At 31.9% G+C, this 16,618-nt stretch overlaps 1 protein-coding gene across 2 annotated transcripts; it reads left to right on the plus strand.

Annotated features, from left to right (window-relative positions):
• The first annotated feature begins 540 nt into the window (after positions 1-540).
• On the plus strand, positions 541-12,080 carry LOC135122605 (methylcrotonoyl-CoA carboxylase subunit alpha, mitochondrial). Of its 2 annotated transcripts, none has more exons than XM_064046884.1 (10): positions 541-702; positions 875-1,061; positions 6,944-7,161; positions 7,216-7,597; positions 7,645-7,828; positions 8,638-8,838; positions 8,892-9,013; positions 11,145-11,445; positions 11,497-11,690; positions 11,745-12,080. In XM_064046884.1, the coding sequence occupies exons 1-10, from the start codon at positions 680-682 to the stop codon at positions 12,042-12,044; spliced, it is 2,112 nt and encodes a 703-aa protein (XP_063902954.1). In that variant the 5' UTR covers positions 541-679; the 3' UTR covers positions 12,045-12,080. The 2 variants fall into 2 exon arrangements, with proteins under 2 accessions (XP_063902954.1, XP_063902955.1); XM_064046885.1 differs by having other exon boundaries at positions 878-1,061.
• The last annotated feature ends 4,538 nt before the right edge of the window (positions 12,081-16,618 follow it).

Below are 16,618 nucleotides of genomic sequence, written 5' to 3' on the forward strand. Positions count from 1 at the left end.
TCTGTGCGATGCGACGCGTGCCGTAGTGACGGAACTTGCAAGCCATTGTCGGCTCCGTTTGAGTCGGTTTTATTTTATTTTTATTCGCAAATTTCGACTCTATGGACGGCTACAATATCTATGCAAGCTACTATACACATAATTTCCTTTTACGAATAACATCCTAAAGCATAGATACAGAAAGATGTATTTTTTTTATACATATATGCACGACAGTCGTGGGGTATTAACGTTTCAAAGTGGTTTGTTAGCAAGTTATCTAATAACCTAACAAAGGAAATGAAAACTTGGATTTCCGTTGATAGTGTATAAGAGTTGTGAAATGCTAATAAAATAATGAATCCTCTATTACAATACTTTCACAGAAATAAATATCTAGCTACAATTACTACATGCAGTAATTTATTTGTAACCAATTATACCGATATGTAGATACGCGTGAGTATGCCTAATGTATATAAAACAACATATGCGTAAAGTTTTTAAATAGTAACTTTGGTAAATCCATTTATCAGTTACAAATTTTGATAGTTACAAATTAATTGTTGTTGACACGGACGAAGGTCATCTGAGGCTAAATCGTGTCTTCATTGATATCAGTATCACTGCGATAAACCTTTTTTCATACACGAGTCGCAATTAGCTCGTTTAAGTATTAAAATCAAGATAAAAAATAGTTATGTGGAGTTTACTTGCATTAAAGTAAGTACATTTTCTTACGTGTGATGAATCAGCACTTAACTTAGTAACTTTTGGTCACTGTTTTTGAAAACTGTATGTACCTAGCTTCCAGTTCCATAAGCTTAATTATATTTTGTGTGAAAAATATATAAAATTTTTAAGAAATCGTTCGTATTTTTTCTTTTTGTTTTAGTAGTACACACTGCCAAATCACACATGTGGTGAAAAGATGGAAAAGCACAATAAGAAGGATAGATAAATTGCTTATAGCAAACAGAGGAGAGATAGCATGTCGTGTATTGAGGACTGCGCGTCGCTTAGGCGTGAAAACCGTAGCTGTTTATAGCGAAGCAGATCAACATGCTTTACACGTGTCTCAGGTGGGTGCTGGGTAACCTTCACATTGATACGTTTATAATGAAAATAATACGAAAAAAAAAATGTTTATCGTACACAAAGTAAATTATTATGCATGGTAGCACTACCACCGTCATACGTTATTGTTATTATTACTGTGGTAAAATGTCCGTGTTACGTATGAATCAAATTTAATTACGACGTGGGATTTACAAAAGACCAAATTTACCAATATTTTTTAAATGAAGGTAATTATTAAATTAGTGGCATTTTTATAAAATTAGGCGACAGTAGAACAATTCAGTAAAATCACAGTAAGTTGTGAGCAAAATTCAAGTTGTAAAAAAAAATACTGTTGTGCGCAAATGTATGTTTTATGCTAGATAGGTGCAGCATAATTGGTGGTTGGCGTCTTCCGTCTTTCGGAAATATTATTATAAATTATATAACATATTGTTATGGATCCTATCACAGTCCACAGTAGGGCTGGTTGCATAATTAATTTGGATTTTCACATAGGTCTCGTTAGTAGGACCTAAGTGCTCATTCACAATGACCATAAAGCATAAGGATGCCCTAAGCTTTAATGCATAAAAATTTATGTTTAATGCTCTATGATTGTATTCGTTCACAATGAGAATAAGTGCTCATTGACAATGGGCATAAAGCATAAGGATGTCCTAAGCATTATGCTCAAAGCACTACAATTTTTGACTTTCCACAAAGAAATAAAGAAAATCTTGTAATTTGTCTTTAAAGTGTTGCACTTTACATTTTGATAATCCTCAGTCCTCAGTAGGAAATAGTCTTTCCAGAATCAGTGAGTAGTTAGATAGGTCTTTTCTGAGATAATTATTATTATAATAATTATATAATTCAGAGATTCTCTCAAAAAAAAAAATTAAGCGATAAACAAATAAATTTCAGCAAATCTTAGCAAAATTTTTTAGAAGCCTCATTTGTTATCGCTCGGGAAAACACGTGTACGTGTAAAACTGTTAATTAAAAAGAATACAATAAAAACATTTGGTGATCTGGTGTTTCCGAGCCATTTCAGTTGTGATTAAATCTATTTATCATCTTGAAACGTTCGTAATTATAGAACATTAGCCTTTTGCCCGCGGCTTTGACTACGTAAAACATTTTCAAGGCAAACCTTGTGAACGTTCAACTTTTTTAAACATTTCACCCTGTTTTGTCCCTTTTCGAACAGAATTAAAATCAACCCAAAAACACTTTGAAGACAATTTTATGCACCACTTATAACTATAAACATAGACTAATTGATAACTGAGTGAATGTATCTAAATCTAAGTAACTCTTTTTAAAGAAAGTTTAAAAATACGTCCCATCCTTTTTTATCCCCTTTATAAAATGTCTGTGTCGCAAAAAACTACTGCTCAGAAATTCTCTCTTTTTAGTTCCCGGGTGTAAGCTAAAGAATTATTGTAATAAAGTTCTATTCGACGATTGACTACTTTCATGCTTTATTAGTCCTAGAACATGAAAAAATAGGTCTCCCGTTTGTCTGTCGTCAGCCTGTTTGTCGTCAGTGTCGACTTTTATTAGACAGATAGTCTCCAAAACTACTGGAGCGATTGTTTTTAAATTTTATAACTATGTGTGTTAGAAATGTCGTAAAGGTGGTAAAACGCCAACCAAAATTTATGTATCTAATCATCTCCACTAATAATTTGACGACATCACGTCAAAATTGGTCATGGTAAATACTATTTAATTTTTATAAAATAATATATGCATTCTTTTACTTCAATCCGCCTTGAGTTTTTCTCCTAAACATCTAGATTATTGCAAAACATCCAAATTGTATGTAAAGTGGAGCGCATATTAACTCCCGTTCGCGATAGTGCGGTAGTTCGAACGTTCTGCTTGTAAATCGTGGGTTCGATCATCTAAGGCGCCAAGTATAATCTATACTTCTTAATTTATATGGGTTATGATAAAAAAAATTAATTTCGTAAATGCGGAATTTGTGGACTGTAATTCAGGGGCGAGGGAAGTTCTGTCTAAATAACCTTGCACCAGTTTTTATATTTCCATTCGGAATGATATTTTTGCAATTCATTGTTTGTAAAATACGAAAATGTACATTTCCCGTTTTTGTCTGTCAGTGATTACTGATTACATTAGAAATCTATTTTACTGCTAAAAACGTCTACCAAAATTTCTCATTCAGTTTACTTCAGATCTATTTTTAATTTAACTTATTTATTACGGAAATGTATGTATATAGGTTTCACAGTTTACTGAAGGGATTGCAAAATGAATATCTTTAAATTTTGCTAAGATATTAATAGTAATTTGCTGATTACATCTAACTAAATATTATTTATTTTCTCGCTCCAGAAAACATATGTCATTTCAACGATTATTAAAAATAAAATAAAAAAACTTTGAAGTGCTGTGTTCCATGGGCTTTATTACTATTAATATTTTTGATACTTGTTTACACAGAATCCCTCCAATAAAAATGATTTATTTAATTGTAGAAAAATACTGAATACAGTGGTTACATATTGCATATATCAGAATAGATATTCATCTTCACTAGAAAGACGATGGCATCATTTCAAAAAGTTATTCAATAACCTTATCAGTCCCAAATGTATATTCTTGTAGATAGATGTATCACTTTTTTAGAAGTACGTTTATGCTTGAGATGATCAAGTTTAACTTTTTAAAACATCTTCTCTTTTGATAGAAAATATTCAGGTCTGAGGTAACAACAGAAACTCAAGCTATAATGTTGAAATTTTCAAAACGAAACGACGATTTTTTAACAGAAGCTCACAAACAATGTTCTAGACTAGAAACAAGTTTATTTGAATTCACCAAAAAAACTCTTTCAACTCCGTTATAAGGTAGAATCTGATGAATAATGATAAATGACAAATTTCCTTCAAACTTCTAGGCTAGTGGATAGTTTAAAAAAAAGTCAGCCAATAAGTAAGATGAAATTCTAGAGTATTCAAGAACTGAAGTGAGGTCCTAGAAGAGACCTCTTAGAACATGTAATATAAATTTTCCAACCTTATTAACAGCGCAGTTTTAGAAAACACACTTGGGAACGTATGGAAAAGGTTCTTGAAAATTCCAATAGAAGTTTATTCTGAACACTTTCAATGATATTTGGTAGCTCCATTTATCAGAAAATGCTGGAAACAGAAATTTGGACTTCAAAGTAGGAACTGGTATACATAGAGGAGAGGTAACGAAGAATCGAAAAATTTTGAATAGAATTTTCCCTTGTCAGAATAGAGTAGATTCAAATAAAAAAATCCTTGAAAAAATATATGTATAAGAGAGCCTGAGTTATGGCCAAGTATTTAAGTTTACCATTAAATCACGACACTGCTGATTTCTGATAAACTGAGATTTTCAGGAAAGGTGGTATGTATGATACAATATAATATTGTGACAAAATACACAGGCATTAGGGTTGCCTTTGGATATCATTATGAGATGGCCGGGGCGACCTTTTTTGGGGACAAATTACTTAACTTATGACATAGAAGCATCTAATTGGCACCAAATTTTAGAACTCGTGAATGTAAAGAGTTGCCTAAGAAATTTTGATTTGGTACCTAAGCAATCCACATCCTACTATTTTATGAACTCTGTAGCTTGGTACCAATTAATTAGATGCTTTCATGCCTTGAGTTAAGTAGATATATCGAATTTGCTCCGAAAGACAGCCTCCTCTCGGTCTTATCAAGGCAACTCTAGATCTTGTGTATTTTGGATTCTGGATTATAAGTATGGGGGCTGACTTAGGGTGTCCTCCCGCTTCTCTACTTGTCAAGCCATCCGGTTTGTTGAATGTACTTGAGTAATGCAGAGGGTAGGAACTCCATGATTTTTGCCATACTAAAATGGATAGTTCCCAAGTATGGATTTCCTGTAGGAGGCTAGCACTGAACACTCACCAAGTATGTGCTCAGCTGTTGACTTTGCCTGATTGCATTCACGACAGATTGGGTCTGTTACTACATGTAGATGCTTGTTAAACTGGTAATGTCCCGTAAGGAACTCTATCAGAGTACGCAATTTGTTTCTTGAAAGTGAGATAAAATTTCGTCAATTTACGGTCTGGTGTCGCTGTGCAATCTCTATTCTGCCGACAGCTGCTCAACGTTGTCCATAGATAGCTGTTTATGGCGTCTGTGGGAATATTGCTTTACGAGTTCTTCCGGGAGGGCGACCGAAGGCATGAGTGCTTGCGTACTGCGACAGTACTACTTTTTTTTTAAATCTCAGCTTATCAGAAATGCGCTTGTAATTTTAGCGGTTTTGTGAATTCTTTATTATTTAAACTTAGATTAACCAGAAAAGTTTTGTAGAAGTAGGTAATTAAAACGACTGGCTGCTGAGATTAGAGTAATAAACCTTAGGAATAGGGTGACAAACGAAAATACTGGCTATAAAGCAGGGAATCCAAGAATGAACCATTCGATTAAAGATAAGTTAAAGAAAAGGAAATGAACTAAGAGAAGAATGGGGCAGACTTTGAATAAAATGAAATAAATAAAGAGACGAACGATTAATCAAGGGAATGCGTGAACTGAAATTAGGAAATAACGCAACTCATCAAATGAAAGATGAAATACCAGTTATACCACAAAAAGCAATAAATTAACAACTAAAGTACTGGTATAGTAATTAGCTCACAAGGCTGAACACTTCGGAAGCTGCAGAATAACACCAATTATGTCAGTAATTCACAGGCAAGCTAACCAGATGCTAACAACTAAGTCGTTGAAGACAAACGATGAGAATGAAGAAAACACCAGTGTTTCATTGGGAACGAGTTACAGGTTTACCAAATCAGATTTAAGTTCGTTAAATGAAGCTGATGAAACTGATGGTGAAGTGGTACACAAAAAAGCACAAGAAACAGAAGTCGAAAAGTACAACTACGTCATAGTGTCATAGTCTGATTATGAGTTTCCTCGGAAGAGGAAATTGAAGACTGTGTAAAATGCATCTAAGTCTGGAATCTCGGAAAAGAGGTCCACAAATGAAAACGAAGAAATGGTGTTGACAGTAGTTATTGGGACGAGGTGCCTACTTGCTTTAAGGTTTAAGGAAGTGACCCAAGAAGAAGATGCATCATATTAAAAGCGACAGAATGAGGGTGAAAGTAGATAAACATTACCGGCGGGTTAGAAAGCTGGAATTTCGGCAAGACAGAAAGATAAGGATTAGGATTATTGGTTAGTGGCTTAAGAAGAATATGGTATCGAAGCAGTCAGAGGTCGAGGGTGAGACCAAGAAGATGTTTTCACAAAATTTCGTGGTACATTCATTGTTTGTAATCGTAAGGATGATATTGAAGGAGGCAGTGTTGTGTGAGATTTCATTAAACAAATATGACGCCACCCAGGGCGGTGATAATGTTTCAAATAATGGAAAGACCTGGAGTTTTAACAATAATAAGACAATTCGTGTTGCAATTCTGTCTAGTACGGAGGGTCTGTATATAATTATGAGTGTACATATGTATTTATAATTTCTGCAATAAAACTGTATTAACTATTTTAACAACATGCTTTGCACATATGGAATGGTAACAAAAACAAAAAAATTGATTTGATTACTGTTTAATTTTACGTTTGGTCTAAGAATGTTCGTATAAATGAGTTCTGGACATGATTTTTGAAATATATTTTTTTATCTACAACTGAGCGTTGTAAAATATTATTTTTCAATTTTACTTCAATGTTCATAACACGGTGTCATCAATCAAAATTCCCTGAAAACACCAAGTTGCAGTCTGGATGATCTGGACTCTTCATTTCTTACTCATATAAGCTATAACTTCCACTTTCAACTTTGAAAAATGAATACTACAGTATCATAGTTGTACAATACACATTTAAATTAGGCCGATGAAGCATACAACATAGGCCCTCCACCAGCAAGTCAAAGCTATTTACGTGGAGATAAACTTCTAGAAGTAGCACATAAAGCAGGTTGTCAAGCCATTCATCCCGGCTATGGTTTTCTTTCCGAAAATGTTGAATTTGCAGAAAATTGTGAGAAAAACAACATTATCTTTATCGGACCTCCAGCATCAGCAATACAAGATATGGGAATTAAAAGGTATTTTGAAAATTTTAGCACTTAGAAAAAAATAACTAATCTTTTACATCTAAGCAAATCAAAAGAAATTATGTCAAAAGCGGGAGTCCCTATAATAGAGGGTTATCACGGCGAAGACCAAAGCAAAGCAAAATTGAAACAAGAGGCTCAGAAAATTGGATATCCGATAATGATCAAAGCTGTAAGAGGTGGTGGTGGTAAAGGAATGAGAATAGCTAACACCGAATCTGAATTCGAAGAAGCTCTAGAATCTGCTAAAAGTGAAGCTCAAAAAGCATTTGGAGATTCAGTAGTTCTTTTGGAGAAGTTTGTGGCTGAACCAAGGCATGTTGAAGTTCAAGTTTTTGCAGATTTGCATGGGAATGCCGTTCATTTGTTTGAACGGGACTGTTCGGTGCAAAGGAGACATCAAAAAATTATTGAAGAGGCTCCGGCGGTATAAGTTAGGATGTGTATTTGTGCAAAATTAAATTATTGTTTTAGCCAGGACTATCTGAGGAACTGAGATCTGAACTGGGTGCTGCGGCTGTAAGGGCAGCTAAAGCTGTTGGATACGTGGGAGCTGGAACTGTTGAGTTTATTTTGGATAAGAAGAGTCACAGTTTTCATTTCATGGAAATGAACACGAGGTTGCAGGTAGAACATCCTATAACGGAAATGATTACAGGTGATTAATTAGTTGTATACGTCATTTGAAAATAATAATTTTCCATAGAATTAATTGTTGCGTGCTAAGTTGATGCTCGATGTAGTTATGTTGTTCATATATTTTTATAATAACTGCATTATTCTGTTATACGGAAAGAGGTTTCTGATTAATAAAAGGTTGTTATTACACGAGATTCCGATGTTTTGCAGACTTGGAATTTCCACCTGGTATAATTTTCAAAGTCAACAACAATAATAAATGCACATGCGTGATTGTTTTTTAATATTTGTGTAAACTTTATGGACAATAAATTTCTAATACAATGTTCGATGGAATTTTTTAAAGGACTTTTGCGGTCTTCTTTGTTTAAGAAGAAATAATGTAAATTCAATTAACTAAGTTTAAATACATAACGTTAAGAATGTGTTTGCAATGTTTATCGGTTCTCTTAAATCAATACAGAGTTGTCAAATTAGCTCTTGTCTTTTCGGACATGACCTTTCAGTGTTATTTGTTTGATAAATTTCATTTTTAAAACCCAGTAAGCAAAAAACTATAAGCAAATAACTTTCTTGCTGACCTTGACGTGGTCAAATTCTACTAGAACTGTACTGTTCTTTACGAGGTACCTACGCTGGCTTGTTATTTTACTTTTGTATATTTTAAATATATTAAGCACTTAGGTTTTGTGCTTGATATGTTTTTATTTAATTAGTAATATAATAATAAAAAAAATTATCTACATATCATAAAAAAAAATAAATTCAGTATTATACTTAAGTTAAAGTATGTTTGTGCATTTTTTTTATACTTTGTTTTAATTTCAGGCACTGACTTGGTGGAGTGGCAAATAAAAGCTGCTCGTGGCGAAAAATTGCCTTTAAATCAAGACCAAATAAGTTTACGAGGTCATTCTTTCGAAGCTCGTATTTATGCTGAAGATCCCAGTGGGGGATTTTTACCAGGAGCGGGCGTATTATCTTATTTGCGTAGTCCCCCGGTAAGAGATGATATCAGAATCGAAACCGGTAATTATGTTTATGCTATCTGTAATATAATAATAATCATTAAAAAATTATAGGTGTCCGTGAGGGAGACGAAGTATCCGTTCATTACGATCCAATGATTGCTAAGTTGGTAGTTTGGGGAGAAAATCGAGCAGAGGCGCTTTTGAAAATGCAGACACTTTTGACGGAGTATAATGTATGTTATTATTTTTCTTTTTTTTTTAAATATCAGTTGAAAAGACAAATATATTACCGCAGCTGCCTGGATCTAGAACTTAGGTAACACTTGGATGACTTCATCGGCTGGTCAGTAATCGTTTTAAATATTCAAATTCATAAAGGCTACGGCTACAGTTTCCATACTTTTACGTCAATAGATACCAAAATACCCATTAGCAAGTTTAATGTAATCATGAGTACCTATAAAACTTTTTTTGAAAACGATTTTAGTAAATCATTTTCAAGGTAATATTATTACTAATTTGATAAAATTTATGATAGGTACTTATAAGTTTTCCAGCAGTGCACAATTTTTATTTTAACATTTATTTTTACTTTTAGAATAATTAATATTATTATACTATGTACTATTTGTACTAAAAAAAACCTTTTTGCTATTTTGCGGTTATATTAATAATCAGAATTTCACAAAACTACTTTTTTCGGTGATCGAAAAATTTGTGTTTTTTACATTTTTCAAAAAGAAAAAAGATCTGAAAAGTCTTCTCCAGTTTTGATTTAGCATACTTAATTCAGGTAGAATATAAGTTCTTATAGACGCAATGATTAGAGGTTCACTGCAGCTTTTATATGTAGAACGACTTTAAAATTTATGTTAAATGTCACCTTATCAAATCAAATGTCACGCAGTTCGCCTAACCAAATTTTGTTCAAGAGAAACAGAACTGAGATGTTTTAAAATACTAGTAGGTGTTATTATAACTGTATTATAAGAGGAAAACGATACTAAAAATTATTTACATTCTTATGAAACAGACACTTAAAATTTTCCATTAACTACTTAATTTTAATAAAAAACACATGCAATCTTGTTTTATTTAACTCTGTCTTCATGCTAATACTGTTTTTTTTTTGTTTATAAATAGTGGAGTGTTCACTGAGTCGCTATATTATATTTTATTGATGTTTCAGTATCTTTAATTTTGTTTGTTATCAGCTGTATTTATATTTTGTCGGATTTTTTATGTTGTAAGTAATAAAATTGCAAGTAATAAACTTGCAAGTATTTACCTATGTAAAATTTTGAAAAGAAACGAGTGCATTTTTTTTAAGTTTAGAGAAAAAAAATTATGGTTAACAACCGTTGTAGTATCATTAAGACCTGACAACTGGATCATTTTTAGACTGAAAATAACACATAAAATAAATAAAATACACATGTCTTGAATATATATTGTCCTAAGTTTTAATCAACCGTTTTATTAGTATTAATTCAGAATACTTCAAGAATTTCATTCTTCGTTCAGAGCCTTGGAGTATTTAGTTTGAATTTTCAAAAAAACAGCACCCAAAACCATATTCAAAATGATAAAAAAAAGAAGGTTGCTTCAACTGCAAAGTTATTATTATACTGAAACATAAAAATAAAATGTTGTTATTTACATTTTTACTTCCCGTTTCATGGCCCCTAGAGTATGAAAAAGTAGGTTTTAAAAAATTTCATATGTATGTTAGGAATATAGTGTAGATAGTAAAACATTAAATAAAATTTGTCTGGTCATAACCACCAAAAATTTGATGACGTCCACTCAAAATTATTTTGTAGTCGTGATTTAAATTTTATAAAGTGACATACTCCTGTGCTTGTAGGTTATGAATCCGCCTGAGCTTTTCCTCGCAAAATATCGAAATTGTATAGCAAATACCTAGTAACAAGTTTATTCGCCAGCTCTCGCCCATTCGATTGTCTCATGAGTTATTTTTTTCTTACATTGTTACTGTTATTAACTCTATTTTATTAATCAAATCAAGAACGGTACAGCCCATGGTTTTATTATTTTAACAGAGTGTGTTTTGGTAACATATGCGTCCGAATCAAAGGCAGTGGGGGCGTATCCAGCGAAGAATTGACTGATTAGCATAAATAATGTTTTTCTTTCTGTAAAGTGTGTTGTGTAATAGCTTAAACGCTTTTTTTGGCGAGAAGTTCTTTTTAAATAAATTTAGATCAATTTTTTTAATTGTGTCTGATCAATTAAATTATCGCGATTTTAAGTAGTTATTTATGTTATTAGTATTACCTAGTTTTATTTATAATTTGTGCATATCCCTTTCCGCATTTTAATAAATTCTGTTTTCTGGCGTAGGTCACAGGTTTACAAACAAACGTTAATTTTCTATTAGACCTTGCAAGACATCCGGAATTTATATCCGGAAATGTGCACACGAATTTTATCAAAGAAAACAACGACAGCCTTTTTAAAACAAAAACTGCAAGTGAAACGCAGTTAATTCAAGCAGCTCTGGGTGTAATTTTACAAGATGAGGTAACCGACATACGAAATGCAGTGAATAGAAAAGACCAATTTAACCCATTCATTGTGGAATCTGGTTTCAGAATTAATCACCAATTTAACCGTGATATTAAACTTGAGTTTAAAAACGAAGGTTTGTTGGAGATACGTGAGAGGTCATTATTTGATGATTTTTGCGTTTTAGAGAAACTCGTGAGAGTAAAATTTGTTGATCAAAATGTCTTTCATGTTTCATTAAATGGAGGAAAATCGTGGAAGATAGTTAATGGACAACTTAGTAGGGAAGATGAAACAGTGACGCTGCACTGCACTATCGATGGCATTAAGAATCGTGTAAACATTTTCAGCGACGATAACGTTATTGCCATTTTTGACAATGTAAAACTTTCATTTTTCATATCTATATAGTTTGTACAAGTATTTGCATTTTAGAGTGGAAAAGTTGAGTTAGAATTAGAAAAGGCGTCTTTTTTGACGGAAGAAGTTGATGATTCTGTTTCTGGAGGTAATAAAGCTTTCGCTCCAATGCCCGGAGTTCTGGACAAAATTTTAGTCAACGTCGGTGACAGTGTGAAAAAAGGAGATTCTCTGTTTGTTTTAATTGCGATGAAGATGGAGTATGTGGTTAAGGCTACAAGAGACGCTACTGTCGAAAATATATTCTTTAAAGCTGGGGATAATGTTCAAAAAGATGTTACGATCTTGCAGTTTAAAGAAGAAAATATGTCTTAAATAATTCTTTATTATTTAATAAAGCTTTAAACTTGATTTTGTTTTTTGTATGTATATTATAGGTATGTGCTAATTAACTTTATGGCGTGGCCAGTTTTTATGATTTAAATTTTCCATTTTTTTTTTACTATTTCTTATAAGTGCGCCTTTAAATTTCCATCAAGGTTGTATAAATAGGAATTTCATCATTTTCTTAAACCTTGGCAATTCGGGATGTTTACTATTTCAAAATCAGTGCGAGATTTGGTTTCATCTTTTAAAAAAAACATGGATTTTTCCAACATAATTTTGTGTAAATAGGTGTAACTTTCAGCTTCAAGGACTATAGCTATCTGCCTAAGGTACGTATCATGTCTCTATTTTTTCAACGTAATATTTATTACATAATCGATTAAAATTACGATCTACAGATAATTCATTTACTTTGAAATAATTCTGCGTTTCAACATGTGGTTTTGAGGTTTTCATGAGAAAAATGTATTATGGTCATATTGCATTTTTCAGTTATTATAATTTTAAAAAGTATTTATTACTTTACTATAACAATGAAAAATAGCATTAAGGGTGCTGGATAATAATAATTCGTTGTTTCCGTAGTACGAACTTCAACGAAGTCATATTGTTAATTAGATTTTTTGGGCAAAAGCTTAAATCCTTCTTGGATGAAACACTTCTTGTACATTTATTGTTGTCAAATGAATTAATACTACATTTAGTTAGATTACTTTTTAGCTATGATTAATCTCAACTTTTTTTAATACCTCTCACCATCTGTTGAGTGACTGATTGAACTATTTTTAAAAAACAACGTAGTTGCAAAAGAAAAATTTTGAGAAAAAAAGTACTTACCTATACTTAAACTTCATTTACTTTTTTGAAAACACACTAAAAATTTCCTGTCTTCTGTCATTTGCTTTACGTTTATGACCTTATAAGTGGAGTAACGTAAATTGCTTCATTTTTATTAAAGTATTTCAGGAATTGATTCATGTCTTCCTAACATCTCAGAAACTCGCTTTCAATAGTACTTTAATACAGCTCGCTGTGCTCGCTAAAACAACTCCGTTCGCTTAGTTTATTGTGTGAATACTTGAATCGTGTTTCGTTTTTAGATATACTTACTTAGCATAGTGTAGCTTGACACATTCAGTAAAAGAATCACAAGAGTCAAATCTTTCATCTTAGAAGGAAGTCTGTCTAGGGACACCTTGTATTTCGTCCTAATTAATAAATAAATTATCAAATGTATCAATTGTTACTGTAGAGTTTATTAAAAATGCAGTTTCTGTGCAGTTTTAAGGTATATATTTGTTGTTATTCGTTTATAACTCTACACACTTCAATCACCTGAGGGAGCAAAACATTGATGTGAGAGAACTGAAGGACTAAAAAACTTTTTGAACAGTAATTTAAATAAATTTTGTTTGGTAAGCAGTAGTCGTAAAACTGATAAGTCTGTTAAATAAAGACATTTTGTGGGTTGTCATTTTCAGACTAAGCTTTTTGTGAACAAATATCTAATATATATGTAATACCAGTACAGTTACTAGTTTACTAAATATTGCAAGCAGAAGAAGTGCTTTTAGTTACAAAACGTTTTAGACAATTGTTTTTCGTTTTACGAACAGCAGTATGTTAAAATAATAATAACAACCATTTATTGGTGTTAATAAAACGAGTTTTTTTATACACTTCAAATTAATGTAAGTACAAATGTAGAACATAATAGTAGGTACTAACAAGGGACTAAAAATGTTGTTTTGTTCTTGGGAGAATAATTTAAAGCTTAAGGCTTACCGAGAACTTTAAAATTCTTGAGAAAACAGAAATCAGTTTAATCCCTCGTTACTTATATTATTTTTTCCAACACCGACCCATTTATTCTAAATCTAATTCGGAATTACTTACTTTGGTCGTTATTATTTTACTCATGAAAAACTAAGGTTTTATAGCGACGCTTGTTTATTGCCTTAAAAAAAAAATGACAAAAAAAATTGTAATAACAATAACAGCTCATAAACAGTGATTTTCTTAAAAGTGTGAAGTTTTGAAAAATATGAATGAGGAAAGAGAAAAAGATATCCATGAGAGTAGGGGCATTAAACAGTTTAGGAAACTAGAATAAATCAATTATTTTAACATACTCGTGCTACATATTAATAAAGAAAATGAATAATTTTCGAACTTTTGGCTCATCAGTTGGAGGATTATAATTTTTTACTCCCAAGGGTGTTTTTAGGTACTTCATCTGCGTGGATGTTCCCTGTAAGAGCAGCGTCGACTTGTAAACCAAGTAAGGAATTTAGTACTAAGTATCTACAAATTCGGCATCTTCGATGTTGTTAATATTTTGATTGTTTAGATTCCTCACTCTTTTTATAATCTGTTTCTAAAATTGATCCTGAATTCAGCAGCGTGGTGCCATTTGCAAACAGTATTGAGGGAGATTATCTAAAATTTGTAAAGTCATTCATACAAATTTAAAACTGTGGAGGACTCAATACTGAACCATGTAGTTTGATAAGTAAACTTGTTGGTTTAGCGTGTCCCACACAAACTTATCGACTGCGGTTCGTAAGGAAAAATGTTATTCGTCATCAGTCTGATGGAACAAAATTGTATATGTATAGCTTTTCTATCAGTAGTGTGTAACAGAAAATCAGACGCCTTTGATAAATCTAAGAAAGTTAAAATTCCGAAATCTTTTTTATCGAGCCAACAATTAATAGTAATCATTTCTAAAACCAAACTGACTGGATGTCAACAGATTATTGGACTAAAAAACTGCTGCGGTTGTTGATAGAAAAGCTTTTCTAGTGCTTTTGGGGAAAGGGGTAACAGAGATATAGTTCTGTAACTAATAGGATTCACCATGTATTAAATAAAGCTTTGAATTAGCCCACTAAAGTAGAATCTGTATATAACTATTATTATTACCCATGAGACTTCAAATTATTGAAGTATTATCTTATAAAAGAATAAAACTAAGTTTAAACATATTATGTAGTTGATTAAATAAATTGCGATAGATACGCTATTTTTACTCACTTTTCGTTAATTTAAGTTGATTTCAAGCCACTATTGTCAGGTTGTGTTTTACAAACTAATTTCACATCGACGCGTGGGACGAATAAAAATACTAAGCGGGTGATTTACGAGGCTTGATGTGTATTTATAAATCGAAGTCGCTTCGGTTAGTTTAGTTTTACTTATATTCTAAATTGTAACAGTTGTCATTTTTAATTTTTTACTTCCCGAGTACAAGAACATGGGTCTCCCGTTTCCGTCTGTCTGTCTGTTTGCCGTTTGAGATTCTCTTGATTTTTAATTTGATAGAAGTGCTTATTTTACGTAACTCTGTTATCAGATTAAGCTGTCGTCAATAAGTGACAAGGATTTTGAAGAAGCCAACAAAGATTTTAATTAAAAATGAATTGAAATAATTTTCCGCCACTTTTCTCTAGGTACACCCATGGACAAAAGTATGGAATATTTAGATTTGTGTTAATGCGCGATAATGCACGTCCCTATGCTGCTGAGTTTGTGTATTATTACCTCGATGAGATTTAAATTAAAATACTAGATTATCCCAGCTTTAAAGTAAAATCTTCATATTGAACAAAATTATGACAATTTCAAAAATTTCATATTTTTGCCCATGAGTAGGTATAGGTACATTTATAACTTGCACTTTTTTGATGAAATATTATCAAAATCCAAACAAGGACATGAATACGTGTTAATGACGTAGTTATATGATTGATCAGTGATTAGATCACCGACATCAAAAATCTCCTGTGAAAACTCACAAGATGAACTGAAAAAATATTCTCTGTTAAATGTAGGTCGAGGTAGTGGCATAAAGTTCACAATCGAATTGTGTATGTAATAATGAGGACGGGAAGTAGTAACGCTCATTCGAATGTTACGTTAATGAAAATTAATCGACTTATTTAAAACTCCTATTGACTGAGTGTTCCACATAAATTGCGTTTAGAATACTTGAATTCTATTTAGCGAAATTAAGGATGATTAAGTCCTTGAATACTGCGTAATATTGGTTTCTATTGCGATGAATGTTAAAGATTTTTTTCTTCGGAGTCTTAGTTTTTTTTTTTGTATAACATTTCTTACTTAAAACTTTTCTTCTTTATATCAGACAATAAGAGCTTAGGATCAGCCTTACTGGAAGACCTATTGCTTTTTATGTTTAATTATTCCTTCCGGATCTCCACCGGACGATATAGGATTGTATTTATGTAGAAAAGAAATTCTTCCTTGTTTTGCAAATTTTAAAAGTTAGAAATATGACCATCACATCAATCAAATTAAATCTTTACTGGCTGTAAATCTTAAAAATTTGCGCACTTGCACATACATCAACTTTAAACCGATAAGGATGTAACAGATATTGTTTTTTAATGTTTTTTTTTTCGTTTTATTATTGTTGTAAAACAGTATCAGATTTTAGAAATAATGAATGATGTATTACATCACTATCATAAAAGTAAGGCAGTTAATTTAGATATTCTGTATCTCAAAATTGATTGATTTCAGAAACAATAAATTTTTAT

Source organism: Zophobas morio, unplaced genomic scaffold (assembly GCF_036711695.1).
Source record: "Zophobas morio isolate AGI-343-1 ecotype UQ-CSIRO unplaced genomic scaffold, CSIRO_AGI_Zmor_V1 ptg000005l, whole genome shotgun sequence".
Classification (NCBI taxonomy): Eukaryota; Metazoa; Arthropoda; class Insecta; order Coleoptera; family Tenebrionidae; genus Zophobas; species Zophobas morio.